The sequence below is a fragment of the Sciurus vulgaris genome (genome assembly GCF_902686455.1).
Source record: "Sciurus vulgaris genome assembly, chromosome: 12".
Classification (NCBI taxonomy): Eukaryota; Metazoa; Chordata; class Mammalia; order Rodentia; family Sciuridae; genus Sciurus; species Sciurus vulgaris.
In genome coordinates this window covers 38,627,460-38,648,205 of record NC_136473.1, presented here as the reverse complement: position 1 = coordinate 38,648,205, position 20,746 = coordinate 38,627,460, and the positions used below count along the sequence as shown (strand labels likewise).

Here is a 20,746-nt window from a genome sequence, read left to right as displayed (position 1 = left end):
GAACTAGTCAGCTGGTTGTGGTGGCACATACCTATAATCCCAGCCAGCCAATCAGGATCAGGAGACTGAGGCAAGAGGATGGCAAGTTTTCAGCAACTTAGTGAGGCCTTAAATTAGCAAGTTAGTGAGATGCAGTTTCAAAAAAAAAAAAAAAAAAAAAGGGTTGGGATGTAGCGATGTAGCTCAGTGGTTAAACGCCCCTGAGTTTACTTTCTGGTACCAAAAAAAAAAAAAAAAAGGACTATGAAACAATTTTATCTTACATGGACTCAAAGTGCCACAGTCACAGAGTTGGAATTCTTGATCCATTAATTATATGCCCTATAATTTTCCCCTTCTCATTGTCAACTGTTACTTCTTATATCCACTCTAGTTAAAAATCAGATAAATGAGAGTTTTATTTGAAATGAGTTATGTATGAACCATAGGAGGTTCTCTTTGTTTTTAGAAGTTTTAGTATATGGACTTTGAACCATTTGTTTTGCCTATTAATGGGCAAATTTTTGTTTCTTTTTTTAAAACACGCAACTTTTTTTGTATTGTTTGGTCCTTAACTGCATTCTATGTTGATACCACATAGTTGACACTTTATACAATATAGACTGACTGTAGTTATTGAAGGACCTAGAGTAGAGGAGGCTTCTAAAGTAGGAATTTTTTTTCCTAAATCAAGAAAAGGTATTCCTGTCTGGTTCCATCCACCCTTTCTAGCCTACTTCTACCAGTCCTACTTTGTCTCCTCCCTGATGAGTCTAATTAGTGTTCCCCACCTGTCACCCAATTTTTTTTTTTTATTCCAGTCAGCTATTCTGTTCCCCCAAATCTAGACTTTCCTTACTGTCATACCTATCTGTCCTTTTCTACTTGGTGAAATGTTCTTCTGTATACAACTTGTGTGGCCCCATCCTCAGGTAGACTTCATCATTCCTGCCTGTTTTCCTAAGCATTTCATGCATAACAGGCTTTACCCAATTTAAGCATTTTAATATGCATTACTAGTCTACCAATAAGCTAAGTGATTCTCTTACTTGTTGGAATCACGTGGACATAAAAAAATTAGATTTCCCCAGGAAGTTTGATTAAGTAAGTTTGGGGTTGAGCATAGAAATATGCATTTTTAAAAACAAATAATTTAGTTAATTCTAATGCAGCTTATCCAAGGACTTTGAGAAATCAAGGACCATCTAGTAAATTAATTCCTTTAGGACAAGGTCCACAACTTAGCCACTTTTGTACGTAGAGCCTATTATATAGAGGATGTCGAATGAATGGAGTTTACTAGGCAAGACCTTTTAATATGTAATTTTTGAGTTGAGACTCAAGTGTTGGCTGAATCTTAATAGAGCTTTTAACAAAGTTGTAAAAATAGTACATTTCTTAGATTGTTGCCAAAATACTCCTATAAGGGTATGCTTTATGGACAAAGAGTTTTTTGGGGTGGGATACTTTTGGTAAATGCTGCTCTTCACCCTCTACCTTTCTCAAGGCACTCTAGCATGTTCACACTTCTGAGATGTTCTTATAGAAATGAAACTCTTAGATGGGGCCATAGTGCTCACTTGTAATTCCAGTGACACAGGAAGCTGAGGCAAGAGGAGTGAAAATTGGAGGCCAGCCTTAGCAACTTAGCCAGACCCTGTCTCAAAAAAAAAAAAAAAGTGCTGGCTATGTTGCTCATTTGTAGAGAGCTCCTGGGTTTAAAGGGAGAGAAAGAGAGAGAAAGAAAGAGAGTGGGGGGAAGGGGAGAGAGGGAGGGAGAGAGAAACCTTTAAACTCTAGAGTTAAAGCATTTTGAGGGCTAGGGATGTAACTCAGTGGTAGAGTGCTTGGGTAACATGATGAGGCCCTGAGTTTGCTCTCTAGCACCACTAAAATAAAAAAAAAAAAAACTTTTGAGCAAGTGTTCAACCATTTTATTTATCTCCTTTCGTAGGTAATACCTTTCATATCCTACAAAACTCATGCAGCATTCTCCTTGGGAGCTACTCATATGAGCAAAAATAGAACAGTAGGAATTAGCATTTTATGCATGTTGAGAACTTATATGTACCCAGAACTGGAGAGGTCATGCCAGGAAATAATAAGAAAAGAGGTAAAGGAATTGGAGAGTATTAAGGGACATACATTTTTTTCCACCATTGGGTATAGGTTTTTATTTTGGCATAATTCCTGCAAATTGTCATGGTCAGTTGTAAGTATTAAAATGACTGTAGCATAGGCTATAAGAGACAGGTTTGAGAGTGGAAGACTAGCTTCAGGTAATGCTTACTGATATGCAAATGAAGGTAGTAAATGAAAGACAGTAGATGAAGGATCTGATAACTAACTAAATCTGGAAAAACAGTTTGAATATTTTAACTCAATGTCCTAAGTAGGCTTCATACTTTTTAAATATATATTTAGACTACTCAGGTGAAAAAAATGCATCATACTATTGACATTTAAAAAGATATGGCAGCAGAGAATAGTTCTATAAGTTTAAAATTTTTAATTTATTTTGCTTGCATTTTACATTTTTCTTTTTATTAAATTTATTTTTATTTTTACAGACTGCAGTTTGATTCATTGTACATAAATGGGGTACAACTTTTCATTTCTATGGTTGTACACAATGTAGATTCACACCATTCATGCAATCATACATTTACATAGGGTAATACTTTTTCATTCCATTATCTTTCCATCCCCCATCCCCTCCCACCCCACCCCATTTTCCTCACCATCCAAAGTTCCTTCATTCTTCTCTTCCCCACCGCTATATTTTTCTTTCTTTCTTCTTCTTCTTCTTTTTTTTTTTTTTTTTTTTTTTGTGTGGTGCTGGGGATTGAACCCAGAGCCTTGTGCTTACAAGGCAAGCACTCTGCCAACTGAGCTATCTCCCCAGCAGTTACATTTTTCTTAATAAAATAAAATTTGTTATTATATGGTTTACCTTCTAGACTCTACATAGAAAACGTTAACTTAAATTGAATTCAGAAGCAAACTAAAATCATGTCAGAAGTTTTTCCTGGAAAAATTAGATTCTTCTCTTTAAATAACTGGGGAACTGGAGGAAAGTGGGTAGTCCTCACTGACTCAGTTTGTTTGGGAGGCTTGTTTGTCAGAAACTACTTGCTGACAAAGCAAGACACATTGTTATGACACGTTTAACTTAGAAAATGAGTAATTTTCCACACCATATTATAAAGCAGTTATGTTAGACTTTGAAACTCATAGGATATTTATACTTTCTATGTAAAGTAGAAAATTAGTGTTATCACTCTTTCATACTAAATAGAAAGCCCAAAATAATTATCAGGAAGTCTTTAAGACTTTTAATTTTTAAAATAAGCTAATTTCCATAAAATGCATTCCCTTGGTTACATTGTTATCCATTGGGCAGAGAATGTGCCTTAAGTTTGGTGAGTTAAAATTCTGCTACTGAACCAATTTCTTGAAAGAGGGGGAAAAAAACAGCACAACAGGATGATTGGCTGTCAGAAATGAATATCAGAAAGCTAAGTAAAAACAACACTGAGTATTTCCTGATACTTCAGATGGAGTCTTAATGCTTCTTCCTTTTTATTGTCTTTTCAGACAAATGACCATGGAAACAATTGAATCCCGGCAGGATGGAAGTATAACTGATTCTGTGGCAGAGAGAGAATCTGCTCATATGCAGACTCAGACTGGCCAAAATTCAATTCCTACTTTAGCTCAGGTAGGCCATATATAGGCAGGCACTAACACAAATTAAAATTCGTGGAAAGGAGAATTATGTGCCAATTCTATTTGTAGTTAACCTTAAATTTCCCATGCTCTATGATTATTAGCCATTCTTATTAAAATTGATTCTGAAGAGAAGATAAGTATTCTAAATACTTTACATTGTAACAGTGATCTACTACCACCACCATGTGGGAAAGAAAAACAAAAACCCATCCATAACATGTATTCCTCAAATTTTTATTTGACTAGGTTGCTAATTCCAAATTGATATAGTTCTGATATTCTTAGCTATAACGATGGCAGAAATCTTACAATTTGCAAGTATATATTTGACCTATTCTTTACTTTTTTTTTTTTTTTTAAGTTTGTTCTTAAACTTTGAATTGGTTTCATTCAGAGAGCACAGTGTCAGGGCTGCAGGTGAGTCAGTGGTAGAGCGCCTACCTACTATGTGCAAGGCCCAATACAGAGGTTGGAGGGTACTAGAATCAGTTAGTGCCTGTTTTTCAGCTCCTAAAGGATATTTTTGAGATATTTATAAAAATATGTAATGCAAACAAATATATTATTTAATTAGTTTATCAAATATTTATTGAATATCTATTGTGTGTCTGGGCACTATTCTAGATGCACAGGGATTTATATAGTTCCTTGCTTTAAACATAGGGTAGATGTGTGTTTTAATAATAATTCCAATAAGAAGTGCTGTAAAATGGTACATCCATAATAAATAAGGCATCCAGAGGAGGGAACAGTCTGTTGACTAGGAGTACATTATCAAGGATTTTTCATTTGGCTAGACACAAAGGATAAATAAGAATTTGCCAGGCAGATTCTAGGATGGAAGCATGTTCTGGGTTGCAGGAAGAGTACAGACAAAGGCACAAAGTTAGTATGGGATGCTCAGGGGAAATACAAGTATCTCATTTACTTGAGCCTAGTGTCTGGGCTGGGAAGTGGAGTTTGTAAAGGTCAAGTCAACAGAGGGTTGTAGACATTTGAAAGTTTACAGTGTCCTGTTCCAACTATTCTTTTTTTTTTTCTTAATATTTTTTTAGTTGTAGATGGACATAATACCTTTATTTTATTTATTCGTTCTTATGTGGTGCTGAGGATCGAACCCAGTGTATCATGTATGCCAGGCAAGTGCTTCTGCCACTGAGCCACAACCCCAACACTCCCACATATTCTTAAAATATCCTCAGATGCTCACTGTGTTTAGAATACTAGTGAAGTGGAAGTCAGGGAACCAGTAAATAAGGATATCATTAGGGTGCCTGATGGCGCCAGGGTAGTGTGGAATATAGATCTGTAGTGGATTTTAGCAGAATCTTATGGGGAAACTGAAAAGGACTCAGTGGCTGACTGGAAGGCCCAGGGGAACAGCAGGTCCTTAATACATTGTTGCAGGCCAAACTGATTCCTCTGAGATATCTTCTTTCCCAAGATTGGGCCCCATGCACCCAGCCTGCTTTACTTTCCCTCTTTGAAGCTGCCAACACCCACACATTCCCTCAGATTTTCTCCAAGTGTTCTGCGGAGCTGCATCTCCTTAGCAACACCCTTCTTTGTTACCCTGAAAGACAGGCATGTAGGTCTTTGTCCTTAAAAAAATAAAAACATGACATTTTTCTTGTTAAAAAAAAATGCACGTTTGTTGTATAAGATTAACAAAATAAATATTAAAAAGAACATAAAAACTCTCCATAATCTTTACATTTAGAGATTTAATCATTAGTTAATGATTAACATTTTGGTATATATCCTTTAGTCTCTTTGTCTGAGAATACAATAGAATAGAATAGAATAGAATAGAATAGAATAAAATGTGTGTATGTGTGTGCGTGCGTGTGTGTGTGTGTGTGTGTGTGTGTGTGTGTAAATATATGTATATAATGATTTGGGATCTTCCAGAGGGTTTTTTTTAAACATATGTTAGCTGTTTTATTTTAACCTAAATCCCATAAATGTACATTCATATCCTAATATTGTCCAGAGTTTTTAAACTTTATTTCCTGGCTTGTAATTCTGCTTTTCTTTGCTGTTGCTGAAAGCAAGCCTTCTTTCTGCCTCCAGTTCCTTTCTTTTTGGTACTGGCCCACTAACTTCCACACATGTCATTTTTCTCCACACTTCTGGGCCAGCACAGTCAGAGCAATAGATCGCCAATGTTGAAAGAGATCCCTATTATTGAAAGATGATAATTTGCAATTCTGAAAACTTTCAGGCTGGCAACACCCAGCTCTGTGAGTCTGTTATAAGTTGCTGAGTGGTCCAGTAATAGAAAACCTGAAAAGCATTCTTGGGTTTATGAAGTTTTGGAATTGAATAGGAGTTCAGTGGACAGAAGCTAGGTTGCAGTAGGCTAGAAAATAAATAAGAGAAAAGAAGTGGTCATTGGGAGTATAGATTTTTGAAGACATTTCTGTGAAATAACAGAGGATAGGTTTGTGAGACAAAGTATAAGAACAGGGGTATGAAAAGTTGGGAAAGTTTTGAATAAAGTAGAAGAGTAGATAGAGCACTTGTGAGAAGGCTGAATCAAGGAACTAGAAAAAACTTTACATTTCTAATGCTTCTTTTAAAAACTAAAATATATCAGATGTTGGTATTTATTAAATCTGGATGGCAAGGTAATGGATTTTTCTATTTTTCTATTTTCTATATGTTTGAAGTATTTGATAAAAAACAGGTTTTAATCTTTGACATACTAGAAATGTAAAGAAATTAAAAGGTAATCTGTGTGCTAATTAATGGATTATTTTAGTTAACTCAGAACTATCCTCTATGCTATGCATGAATCATGATTATTTGATGAATTAGAACACAATTCTTAGCAGCCAAAATTTCCTGAACATACTAATTTAGATACTGTATGTGGTGTCTGAAGCATGTTACTCAAGTACTTGTTTTTAGTAAACAACACTATATATCTATGGATTATGAAACCAAAGTGACATCTTTATTAACCCTATGATGTATGGTTAAAGTGACTGATTTTTAAAAATAATTCCTGACAGTACCATAATTTATTAGCCACTTGTCTCATTTTCTTCAACTCAAGGGATATATAATTCCCTGATGTTTTAGACTTATGTTCAGTCTTATATAAAGAAGAATTTATTAGCACTTATTTTACATGATCAAATCATCTTTGTTTACATGATAAGATCATCATTAAACTGTGTGGAAACTAAAGATGTTACCAAAAAAATCATGTGAGTTTGATCTGTGTGTCTGAAGTAATTTGATACTAGTGGTTCTGACTGCTCTGGCTTTTCAGAGCTTCTGCTAATCAGTTGTATGGTTAATGTACATCATCCTGTTTGTACAAAGACCTGACAAATGTTGAGCCTCCTTTGGTCCTCCAACCTTTGTTCTACCAATGAATTGAAGGGAGGTGGTACACAAGGGGAAGCTGGAGTTATAAGTTTTTCTATTTTATAACTTTACAGTTATAAGTGGCGTTTTTCTTGTCTATGTTCTAAAGTAAAATTGCAGAGGTGATAATGTAAAAAAATTAGACAGGGATTGCCATTAACAAACCCTGAGTGACAGATAATTGGGGGTTAAATGTTGTGATTTGACTTTCTTCTTGCCTGAATGACTTTGTGTGTTGATTTATTTTTAATTGAAGCTGTTAACTTGCGTGTTAAGTGTGTGTTTTGATATATGGAACTAAAATCCATAGAACCCTGGAAAAATTCTTGATAATAAGTTGGAGAGTCTATTTTAAATAACCAGCCCAGGAGGAAATCCTTTCTGAGAACCAAAATGCTGAAAAACAAAAATACTAATATATTCAAGTAGTTTTAAAATAGTTAAACTTATATCCTCTAGAAATAACATAATTCTAAAATGGGTAAGTAATGGGAAGTTTTTTAAGTTCTTTTGATATGAAAGATTTCAAGTGTATATAAAAATTGAATAATTATTCCTACACACACACACACACACGCACACACAATAATTATCAAGATTTTGTAGTACTTGCCTCATCTGTCTTCCTTTTTTTTTCTTTTCATTGAAGCGTTTTGAGCAGCTCTGCAGATCTCAGACATCATGACTTTTTACTCCTACTTACTTCTGTGTATGCAACTCAAAAAATTATGGACATTTTCTTATAAAACAAAATGTCAATGTCATACCTCATAAAATCAAGTATCATTCCTTGGGTTTGTATTCAATCTATATTCCTATTTCCCCATTTCTCTCACATATTGTGACTTACTCTGAAAGCCACAGTGATGCCACCTTGAACTTTCCTTGTTCCAAGTCTTTTGGGAATCCATCATGCTGCCATGAAGATCTAGATGTATGGGGTAATTCAGATGGAACCTTTGGAAAGGATGTGCTTTAAAACTGGCTGTCTGCAGTATGATTCCTTGTAGTTGCTGATGAAGCCTTTAGGCCTGAACATGGTACCTTGACTCTGAAAGCTAAACTCTTCATAGTAAATGACCAGTTCTCAAGGTTGCAGCAAAGAAGGGAAAGATGAAAGGAGCAGAATCCCAGGAGTGAGAACTGGAAGGAAACTCTGGAGATCATTAGGGTCAGCATATTGCTGGAAATTAGTTCTAATATAAAATTTAACCCATCTGAGTACCTTTGTATTTTTGGAAATGAGATGCTTGGGAGGCAGAGAAAGGGACTGTTGTTTAGTGATTATGCTTTGCTAATCTCCTTTCTTATCTCCTGTCTTCTCAATGCACACAATGTGTACAGAAGCACCTCAGAATAAAGCAGGCCTGGCATGTAGTGAAGGATTGAAGAAGGAACAGCTTAACAAGGGATACTTGGAAATATTATATTTTAGTGTGTAAATTGTAAATTTTCCTTTTCAATTTAACTGAAAATTGGATTGGCACTTCTCATTGTTTTGGCCAGCTGAGTCAAAAACCAATCTTCTTGGTTCTAAGCAGGATCAGGAAGAATGTAGATGGTTCTCAGTAAACAAAACAAAGTAATAATAACAATAATAGAATTCCAAGCAATATTTGCTATTGATGATAGGTCAGCAGCATCATATTTGTATATGAAAAATACATTCTGTATGAAAAATGAAAAATACAGTCTGTATCATTTTAGGTTGATTTATTCACTTTCAATAAGTAGAGTTAGCTTGAGTTCAGTGTTTAATTTAATTTTTTTTTTTTAAACTTCAGAATGGTAATCCTTTAGCTGAAGATCTCTTCCTAAAGGAGAAAACTGTTCCTCTTAAGAGTTTGGGGAGGGGCTGGGTTGTGGCTTAATGGTGGAGTTCTTGCCTCACTGAGTTTGTTCCATGGCACTACATAAAAAAACTAACTAAATAAAATAAAGGTAATGTGTCCATCTACAACTAAAATATTTTTTAAAAAAGAATATGGGGAAAAAGTGTTTTACTGGTCATTTTACTACTGTTGCTTCTTCTTCAGTGTTAAGGATGGAATGCAGGGCTTGTGCATGCTGGGCAAGTGTTGAACCACTGAACAACACAATCAGTCCCGTTGCTTCTTTTTAAATTATATTCCTTCCCCCGATTCTTTTTCATTGCCCTTATTTGTATTCACTTAGAATTTTGTCTATAAAAATAAACATAAATTGAAAGAAATATTAAGTTTTTTTAATAAATTCTAAATCTACATTAAATGCGTGGTTCTTCAGTCAACCTATTGAAAAAATTATGCTGTGAAATGTAACTCATTTTTGTAGATAATGCAAGAATGATAAATCAACAAGATAATTTCAAGGTTTGAAGACCATAAGAAAAAAGTCAGAAATGTAAAAATAAATGATTATTTTTTCAGAACAAGAATTCTTTGTTAAACATCTGTATTGACACAAGACAAGTTTGTACATAATACATAATAGAAGCTGGGCATGGTGCAGCATGTCTATAATCCCAGCAACTAGGGAGGATCTCAAGTTCAAAGCCAACCTCAGCAACTTAGTGAGACCTTGTCTCAAAAAATAAAAGGGTTGGGGGTGTGGATCAGTTGTTAAGCATCCCTGGGTTCAATTCCCATACCAAAAAAGAAAAACCCTAAGAGATTTTCTTAAAGATTAGTTTTTGGCTTTTGAATGTACTCTTGTTTTCATCGCAATTAGTGTATTAAAGTATGTGAAGTACTTTGCCTTGAATAATTTTTTAACATATTAAATATAAACTTTAAGGTACAAGTTAGAAATTTACCACTGATATTTTATCATGTGTCCTTCAGCAATACTAACCCAAATGCATCTAAAATATTAGCTATCATCCAATACCATGTCCTTCCATATTACTTCTGTCTTCTCTAGTCCAAATTTTAGTTTTTAACTAGTTTAGTGATTTTAGGCATGTAATTTATCCACTTAAAAAAATAAATCCAAGAGTTTCTCAAACTTCTTGACATCAGATACCTTTATCTCTACTTTACCTCAGTTGCCCTTACTTAGCCTTGAATAAATGTAATGTTTCAGGAGGCACAAAGTAATCAAAGTCAAATTTCAGAAAAAGATTGTTTTTGTACTTAAAATTAGACAAATACATACAAGATTTTTCTTTCTTGTAAAATTTTTTTTGTAATTTTTTTGAGGTTTGGATACTCTGTTTAATTTTCAAGTTCCCTTTTTTTAAGTTTTAATGATGGGCAGTTTGTCATTAGCAGTAATGGGAAAATAAATGAGTATAACACAGTTGTTCTTTTCATCTTTTTCACTTTTTTTTTTTGGGTAAAAGAGTAGGCTGGGCTGGATACAGTGGCATACCACTGTGATCCCATCGACTCTGGAAACTGCAGGAGGAGCACAAGTTCAAAGCCCGACAGGGCAACTTGAGACCCTGTCTCAAAATAAAAAATAAAAAGGGCTTGAGTGAATCTCAGTGGTAGAGCCCCCCAAGTTCAATCCCTACAAAATTAAAAAAATAAAAAAGTAGGCCGGAGGGGGGAAAGAGTTGTTATTTAGTGGATATGAAATTTTAGATGTGCAAGACAAAAAGTTCTAGAGATCTGTTTCACAGTAACGTAAATATATGTGACATGGTCAATTTTATGTTACATGTTTTTTGCCACAATACAAAATTAGCAGCAACAAAAAGAATAGGCTAGATGTTGACATTTGAAAAAAAAAGAAAAAGAAACATTGATTTTTGTAGTTTCTTCTTTGAATAATTCAGAGATTATTTTTTGCCTTGTTTTATTCTTTGTTATTTTAAGTGTATAAATCCCAAACTGTTAAAGGAATTACATTTTGAAAATACAGAGGCTTTTGGAAATTTCAACTTCATTGAGTAATTATGGTGACAACATCTTCATTGTGCTATTCAGAAATGTGAATTTTCTGAGCCATAAGAGATCAAATTCTAGTGTTTTCCCAAACAGGCATGAAAGAAAAAAACCTGGTTATGCTATGAGTGTGTTAAGTAGTGGCATCACATGAAGATGATGCAAACAGACAGTTCAAGAAACACACTTGCTTTAAACAGGTGTTTTCTGTTTAGAAATAGACCTCTATTTTTACTGGGTTTTGTTTTATTTTATTGCAGTGCTGGGTATAAAACCCAGGACCTCATGAATGCTGGGCAAGTGCTCTACCACTGAACACTGAGCCTATAAAAGATTGTTTTTAAAAATAGCAGGCATATATTTGCTGTCAGATATGCTTATATGCAATGGTGCTACTACCGGTTTAAGTTGGTTTCCCAATCTCTTGTCCTTAGAGCTTTCTTACTGTATCTTTTCTAAAGGCTTATTTATTGCTTTGTACATGGTATAAGGAAAAGAGGCACTAATTTTTACATGTATACTCAGTTTGAGTTCAATTAATTAATTATTTAGCAGTATTGATATGAAGTGTTTTTAGTACTATAATACACAAATATTCTTAATTTTTATGCATAAAGTATTCAGACTAAATTATTTGATCCTTTTTTTCTTTACATAAAAAAATTTTTAAATACCAATTTTTTTAAAAAATGTTTTTTGCAGTACTAGGGATTGAACCCAGAGGTGATCTACCACTGAGCTATATACTCAGCCCTTTTTATTTTTTGAGAATCTTGCTAAATTGGTTCAGATTTTGATTTTTATATTGATCTTTGGGTCTGTCTTCTTTCCATGCCTCCATTTTGGGGAAGTTTTTTAAAAGAATGTTAATCCTTCCAAACCAATGGGTTTAATATTCATGTATATTATTTAAGCTCTACTTTCTTGACCAGATGACCTGGTCAAGAATGAAATGTAACAATAATAAAAATAACAAAAACGAGTGTTTATCAAAGACTCACTTCATGCCAAGCACTATATTAAGGGTGTTAAACATAGCCAATTTGGCTTTAGATTTCATTAACCTTTCCACCATTTATTACCTACAATGTTGAGATACTTAGTTGAACCAATTTCAGAGAGCATCACTTAGGAAAATCCATTGTTAGCAAATAGTAATAATAAATGTATACTTTTTATATATACTCTCTATATAGCATAAACTAGAATATGTCGTACTGTGTAAATATATATGTATATCATATATAATAATATATTTATATATAATAATTCCTGTATAGTTAAATAAATATACTGTATAGTACTATATGTAAATATTGTATATAGGATATATATATATGTATAGATATATAGTGAACACTTTTACTCCATTATTCAGTGGCAGAGAAGTTATTTTCATATTTAGATCCCAGTCCAACATCAAACTTTTGAGTATGTAAAGAGCATAGAAAGTTGAAGCTTTGTCAATTTTGATGCATTAATACTTGTTTCCATATAATTCCTGGGATCAGTAGCCATTCTAAATGTCTGTTCCAGACCAGGAGTGTGTGAGTATCCATAGCTTTAGAATTATATTTTTAAGATGGTAAGGAGAGGACTGGAGAATGTGATTCAGTGGTAGAGCATTTATTTGCCTGGAGTGTTTGAGGCCCTGGGTTTGATGCTCAGCAACACACACACACACACACACACACACACACACACACACACACCAAAAAAGATAAGGAAATCATTCTCGTTGTGTTTTCCTGGCAAGAAACTGTTATCATATCCACCAGATTAGAAACCATAGTTATTAATATTTTTTAATTGTGGTTAAACAAAATACAGTCTTAGCCATTTTTAAGTATACCAAACTTTCTCATCTTGCAGATCTGAAACTCTGTACCCATCACACAATTTTTCACCATTTTACTTTCCCCTAGTCCCTGGTAACACCATTCTACTTTATGCTTCTATGAATTTCACTAGCTTCCTCCTATATGTATAATCATAGTATTTGTCTTTTTTAAACTGGTTTACTTAACATAATTTCCTCTAATTTCATCCCTGTAGCTTGTAATGAGATTTTCTTCCTTTTGTAGGTTGAATACAATATTCCACTGTATATATACATTATATTTTATTATCACTATTTTAAGGTTATTTTGTCAAATCAGTAGAATAAGTGAAATGCAGTGGAATAACTGAAGTGCAGTAGAATCACTCAAGGAAATAGCATTTTGACTGTTTCATATACATTTCTATAAACAGTTGATTTAGGTCAGAAATAAAGATTAACATGAAACTTTGGACAAGTGGTTTTTAGGTATTATGTGGTTTCTGGCTTTGGGCATGCACATTTTCTATATATTATTAGAAATTATCTGTATTATTATTAAAAGCAATTTTAACATTCATTGACCTTATAAAGATGTTTGCTGCATAATAGCTGTTTTGGGCTCAGAATCAGATTACAACCCACTTCTCTATGTACATTTATTACTCTGTAATACATTTGGCTAGTAAATTATGATCAGTTTCAGTCTTAATGAAATCAAATACAAGACCGACTTTTAAAGGTTCTAGAGGGCCAGGCATGGTAGTGCATGCCTGTAATCCCAGTTACTCAGGAGGCTGAGGCAGGAGGATCACAATTTCCAGGGTAGCCTGAGCAATTTAGGGAGACCCTGTCTCAGAAGATTAAAGGAGGTAGGGATTTAGATCAGTAGTGAAGGCCCTTGGGCTCGGTTCTGCAGTACCTGAAGAAATACAAATTCTGAAGGGCTCTCAGTGGTAAAATGCTTGTCTTGCATACCTAAGGCCCTGGGTTTAATCCCCAGCACTGCCAGAATAATGATGATGATGATGATGATGATGATGATATAAATAAATTAAAGTTCTAGAGTTAAAAGAGTTTTGAATTATATAGGACTATGTGCATTTTCAAAATACTTTTAAAAATACATGATGTATGCATGAATAGTATGACTCTACATCATGTACAACCAGAGAAATGAAAAGTTTGCTCCATTGGTGTACAATAAATCGAAATGCATTCTGCTATCATATAATAACTAATTAGAACAAAAAAATGTGGTGTACATAAAATGTTTTATAGTAGTTAGAATATAAAATGATGCTCCAAAAACTATAAATAGAAAATTCAAGATACTATAAGGATTGGCTAGGGGAAAAAAAAAAAATATATATATATATATATATATAAATATATATATATATTAGCTAAGAGTATTGTTTTTCAGAAGATAACTCTTACTCCTTACTGGACATATTATCAGAGTAGAATCTTTAAACTGTGTATAATTAAGGCTAGCTTGATGATGAGTTTTGCTTTGATTTCAAAAGGTGAATTTTTTAGAGACATAAAATTGTCCATTTATAATACCAGATACAGTGACCTTCTTCCCCATTTTATTCAGATAATATTTATTTAAGCCCTGTCTATACACACAAAAATGTTTGAAGGTCTGAGGTTGTAGCTCAGTGGTAGAGTGCTTGCCTAGCACATGTGAAGCACTGGGTTTGATCCTCAGCACCACATCAATCAATAAATAAAAGTAAAGGTATAATATGTTCATGTACAACTAAATTTTTTTTAAGTTAAAAAGTTTGAGGCAATATCTCTTTAGAATTATTACAGATAATAGATTTAAATATTAGTCTTACATGTCTAGTTTGATTAAGAGATATTTTCAGTTGATATACTCAAGGTAAAACTAAGTAAAATTTAACTCCATTGATTTTGCAGTTTATTAGCCACACTATCAAACAAACAAAAACTCCAAAAAATGCTAAATAGGAAGGAAGTCACTTAACACACTGAAATGAGGACTAATTCTACATGTTGGGTTTCCATTTTTGTTTTTGTGTTCATTTGGCCCAACTAAATATGAGTGTTTTAGAAAGCAAAATGTTTTTGCATCTTTGTCAAAGTATTTAATTAATAATAGTTTTATTTTCCTGTTTTAACCTTAACGTATTTGAGGCTTTTTTAAACATTGTTTTTTTTTCAAAGAAGAAGATAATTGAATTCTCTTTTAATACACTGAAATCAAGACAGCTTTCAACTTCTTGCTTAGATTGTTAATGGATTTTCATTATAGTCCTTGACATTAAACTAGTTGATCTGCAGATTTGATTTCGCTGGCAGCAGAGTTGGTAGAGCAGTCTGCTATATTGTGAATTCACATCTTTTTAGTCCTTTATTAACTGTCTTGAATGCAGGCCCAGTAGCTCTGTGACATTCGCAGCTATACTGTGACATCATAAACCCCATCATGAGGGAACCTAGCTACAGACTGGAGCTAGTCTACTAGGTGCTAATCAAGTGCTGTGTTACAACATTGTGAGGTTTTCCCAGTTTTAAGCGTCATTATTAGGATTTTTTTTATTGCAAAGCTAAGTAAGGCTGTCAATTGCATCATCTTAACCTATTTCTTCAGATTAACTATTGTCTGTAGTGGGATTTTCAGTGGATGTGGTGGCATCAGCATAATCTATGTTTCAGGCATCCTATAGAAGAAGATTATTCTTCAGGGGATCTGGAAAAAAAGGTAAATAGTATCTACTATGAATTCACTGTACATACTTTTAAAGCCTCATAAGAAGAGGTTTAAAGTTATAAAATATAAAATATGTCCTTCTAATGTTTTTAACTTCTTGTCTGAGCAGTTGCCTACTTGGTTATTGGAATGTGACGAATACACTTCTAGATCTTCCTGTCACTTTCTCCTTCTCTTCAGACTTCTCTTTAGGCTTTTTGTGCAGATGTCTACCTCTTCTGACATGCTTTTCACAACAAATAGCCTCCTTACACATTTCCCCTATCTTGTCACTTTCTAATCCCTTACCCTGCCTTATTGTTCTTTGAAGACTTAGCAGCACCCAAAATTATGTATTTGTTTCTTCATGTTTTCTTTCTCCTGATCTGGAAGGGCAAGGACTTTTCATGTTCACTTCTAAATCCCCACCGTCTAGACATGTCCACAGCAGGCTCCCAGGAAATATTGTTGAATAAATAAAACAGTGAGTTAATTCATAAATACGGTATATTCCTGTGAAATTTTTACTTACAAAAAGTCTTAGGGTGACTATTTGTAAGAGAGAGTTCTCCATTTCTATCAGTGGCAAACATGTTTTAGTTCAACTGAACTTTTTTTTTCTTCCTATAAAAGTAGTGTTTTTAGGAAAAATTTTAAACAACTCTTTTCTGTTTCCAGAACTTTTTTAGAACCGTCTTAGTACATTACAAATAAATTATCATATTTCTTATAGATAGCTCTTTGTCGGTATTATTCAGATCATTATTTCTTTTCTGAGTGCTAAACCAATAGTCAGTCCCTTAATTCTCCTTATCTAGTAAACATTTCTTCCTGGTTGTCCTACCTTGCTTTAATCCTCACCTGCCTAACTGAATCTGTCACCTTACCCAAAGCAAAATGATGCTTCTTTACTTACCCTTTTGTTTGACTTCTGGGCATCATGCATAGTCTTGAATCATCACCCTTATTCCTTCTGTGCCATCTATATACCATACCTTACTTTGAGGGCTGCCAAATATTCAGTTGTAGCCCATGCAATCAGCATAATAATATAATAATAATAATGCTAAGATGTTAAGGGTAGGAAGCCATATGAATTTTTTAATGACCAATAATGATTAGCCTGTAAACTCTATCAATAAAATTATAGGCTTAATGATTATTGTTTCATCAGTTTTGGTAAAATCACTGAGAATACAGAATGACAGTTTCCTTTTTTAGAAGTATACACCTGTATTCTAAGGTTTAGGGTATGTTATTTGTGCTGTTTCTCAGAATTGAACAGTTTAATGAAAGTTGTTGTCTCATGAGCCTCTACACTGTACAGATTTGGACATAACAAGTTTCTTTGCAGTTATGGAATCCATATAGCTTTATTTCCAGAATTCTAGGAGTACAGTCTATGTTAGAAGCACATCCTTTTCTGCAGCAGGTTTTTTTGTGACACTAAGCCAGAGTTTGGTAGACCTATTGTTTAATAAAGTAAGTCCTGAGAGTTGTATTTGAAAGACAGTTAAAGTAACTGAAAGTAGGATTTCTACTTATCAAGTCTATGAGTCATTCTTGAATTATTTGTAGTTCTTCAAAGTAATCTCATCTGTTTGAAGCTAAAGCATTTCCCCACAGAAATTTAATATGGGTACTACCTGCCATCTTAGTCCACAGGTTCACTTTGGGGAATACGCATAGTATTCTTGGGTCCCCCCTTCAGATATTTTATTCTCTATATGTATTTTTTCAAAGAAAAACATTAATTCTACAGAGATAATCTTTTGACTTGGGAAAATGTAGTCTTACAATTTTCTACCACTAACAAGGCACATTGAGAGGTTGGGATGGGAAAGTCACTTGTACCAGTTAGCTCAAGACCAACCTGGGAAATATAGTTAGACCCCATTAAAAAACATCCAGGAAAGGAAAAGCAAGTATTCATCCCTTTTTACTTCCCTCCAGATGACCCACACACATGGTGGTAGATAAGGGCAAGAAGAGACGCACACCATATCCTCCAGGGAGCTAGGCCACACATCTAGTTGTAAAGTTCATTTCCCTCTCTGAAGTGATATGACAGAAGCTGGCAGTCAAGCTTTTTTTTTTTTTTTGTGTGTGTGTGTGTGTGTGTGTGTGTGTGTGTGTGTGTGTGTGTGTGTGTGTCAAAATCTTTTTGGTCTATTTTCTATTATTTTTTTATATAAGTTAGAAAGCTTTATTTATATTTTGCCAGTCTCTGACATATGAGCTTCTATCAGGTTTACTGGACATGAATATTGTGGCTTTACTGCTGCATTGGAACTGAAATCTCAGCTTTTGGCACTCTTCTGTAAGCTGAAAGCCAGGACATAGGGGATATGTTAGTATAGAGCACCAGTTTTCAAAGTGTGATGCATAGAACCTTGGGTGAGATGCTGAAGATGCTTTCAGAAGGTTTGCCAGGACACCACTTTTTTTTTCCATAATAATGCTAGGATATTTTCCTTTTTCTCTTTTTTGACATTTGCATTAATGATACAAAAACAATAGTGGATAAACTGGTGGTCTTAGCTTCAATCAAATCAGTGGCACCACACTGAGTATGCATGATATTCTTTTCTTTCCCTTCACTCTCCCCTTCTTCTTTTTCTTCTATGTGTGTGTGTGTGTGTGTGTGTGTGTGTGTGTGTGTGTGTGTGTGTGTTTTGTAATACTGGGAATCCAACCCAGGGTCTCCCATGAGCTAGGCGCGTTCTCTACCACTGAGCTCCAACCCCAGCCCAATCATTGTATTCTTAACTGCCATTCACTTGCAGTTAAAACAAAATCAGTTTCAGTTAAGAACATCCTTGATGAAGCAGTAAAAATTGTCAATTGCATTAAATCTTGACCCTGGAGTACATATTGTTTTAATATCTTTGTCATGAAGTAGGAAGTTCACAGAAAGCACTTCTGCTATATACTGAAGAATGATGATGTTCTTGAGGAAAAGTGCTTGTGCTGTTGTTTGAACAGCAAGGTGAACTGACTGGGTTTTGCCTATACATCATTTTTTTTTCTAAAAAAAGAACAAAGATAACAGCCAGATTATGGCTATTCATACTTGAAGACATTTTCTTAAAAATGAGCAAAGTGAGCTTGTCACTTTAAGGAAAATGACTGTCAGTGTTTATTGGGTTTTAAGCAGAAATTTTGAATTTTGGAAAACCTGCATCTGCCATTGCAACAGTATTTGCAGTTTTCTGATGAAGTTCATGCTGTTTTAGTGAATTGATTTCTGACAGCATTTTATGGAATATGTCAGCATTTGGACAATCTACTTAACTCAGTAAGCCAAAGTTTCCCCAATAACTAGTGCATGATGTTACAAAATCATGCATGAGTAAAAGATCCATCCAAAGTACATGATAGACCTGTGGGTTTTAATGTAACTGATAGGGCTTCAGATTGCACATTGTAATTAAACTTTAAAAAACTTCCACTTGTCAAGTTTTGGTGTTTATCAAAAAAGATTATGTTTTCTGGAAAAGCCACTATAAGGCTGCAGTGACACATGCCTATAATCCTAGCAACCTGGGAGGCCGAAGCAGAAAAATCACAAATTCAAGGTTAGCCTATAAAACCTAGTAAGACTGTATCTCAAAATAAAATTTGAAAAGGGTTGGGAATGTGGCTCAGTGGTGGAGCACTTGCAGAAGATGACTGAGGCCTTGAGCTCAGTACCCAGCACCACATAAAGAAAGAAAGAAAGAGAGAGAGAGAGAGGGACAGAGAGAGAGAGAGAGAGAGAAAGAACGAACATTTTAGTACTCTTTTAAAATCATCTTATATACATGAGACCAAGATTTTTTCACATATCAACTAACACAACATGTAACACATTCATTGCAAAAGTAGATATGAGTCTATATCTTCAGTTAATCTAGACATTAGAGGAATTTGTAGGGCTGTGGTTGTGGCTTAGTGGGAGAGTGCTTGCCTGGCATGTGTGAGGCACTGGGTTCAAGCCTCAGCACCATATAAAAATAAAGAAATAAAATAAAGTTATTGTATTCATCTACAACTAAATTTTTCTTTTGTACTAGGGATTGAACCCAGGGGCACTTAACCACTGAGCCATATCCCCAGCCCTTTTTAATATTTTTTATTAGAGACAGGGTCTCGCTGAGTTGCCTAGGACCTTGCTAAATTGCTAAGTCTGGGTATGAACTCCCAATCCTCCTGCCTCAGCCTCCTGAGTCACTGGGATTACAGGCACGTGCCACCATGCCCAGCTAAAAATTTGAAGGGAAAAAAAAAAGGAATTTGTAAAAATATAAAAACAGTGCCATTCTTCTCATTAAATATTTTTTGTTTGCTTTGGAGAATGTGGTTATTTTTCTTAAAATGTTATTTATGTTAGCGTGTAAGGGACTTATTATTTGGAAATGTTACTAAGTATTTTTGAAATAGTCTTTTAATTTCTATTGTGGTATTATATATCTATAGATAAAATCAGTGGAAGCCTGGTGTGGCAGTGCATGTCCCAGCTAGGGAGGTGGAGGCAGGAGAATCGTCAATTCGAGGCCAGCCAGGGCAATTTAGCAAGACCCTTTCTCCAAAATATAGTAAAGGTTAGGGACTGAGAATGTAGCTCAGAAATAGAGTGCTTGCCTAGCATGCACAAGGCTCTGGGATCAATCTCCAGTAGTGCAAACAAACAGACACACCAAACAAAAACAAAAACCAGTGAAGCAGGCTTGTAATGTCTTGCACAAGCCAATTGTATACATCTTTTTCCAATTTTGTTTCCAGTGTCATTCACTGGTAGCTTGAAGTACTCCGTAGTATGAGTGTTTACATCACAGAAATCAACAAAAACAACAAAGCAGGATTCCCCTTCCCAAGATCCGGTTATTAACTCTTATTTTTTTAAATTAGGGATCAGAGACCCAGGGCGTCTCACGTGCCAAGCAAGCACTTTACCACTGAGCTACATCCCAGCCCATTTTAATTTTATTTTGAGACGGGGTCTTGCTAAGTTGTTGAAGCTGGCCTAAACTTGGTGATTCTCCTGCCTCAGCCTCCTGAGTAGCTAGGATCACAGGTGTGCACTACCACACCTAACTGTGGTTATTAAATGTTTACCAACACTGAACTGGATAAATCATATAAATAAAAGTTCCTTAAAATTGTTAGCAAGTGTTAAGTGTAAAAGTGTTCTGATACTAAAAAGTTTGAGAACTAGTTCTTTGGAGAAAAGGGAGACCTTTGGAAATGAGTCAGCACCTTTTT

The 20,746-nt window shown here is 34.6% G+C and overlaps 1 protein-coding gene across 24 annotated transcripts in view; it reads left to right on the top strand.

The window, feature by feature from the left end:
• CREM (cAMP responsive element modulator) overlaps positions 1 to 20,746 on the top strand; it is a 78,758-nt gene that overhangs the window by 16,828 nt on the left and 41,184 nt on the right. For 22 of the 24 annotated variants that reach the window (XR_013758406.1, XM_079107682.1, XM_079107680.1 and 19 more), the window contains one exon: positions 3,577 to 3,700. The exons of 1 other annotated variant lie outside the window; for it this stretch is intronic. Coding sequence is in view for 21 of the 23 variants with exons in the window: in XM_079107682.1 (XP_078963808.1) it covers positions 3,577 to 3,700 (124 nt within the window). In the remaining 2 variants the exon portion in view is untranslated. Of the gene's footprint in view, positions 1 to 3,576; positions 3,701 to 20,746 lie in introns of those variants that run through there. One more of the 24 variants, XM_079107694.1, reaches the window with a different exon arrangement.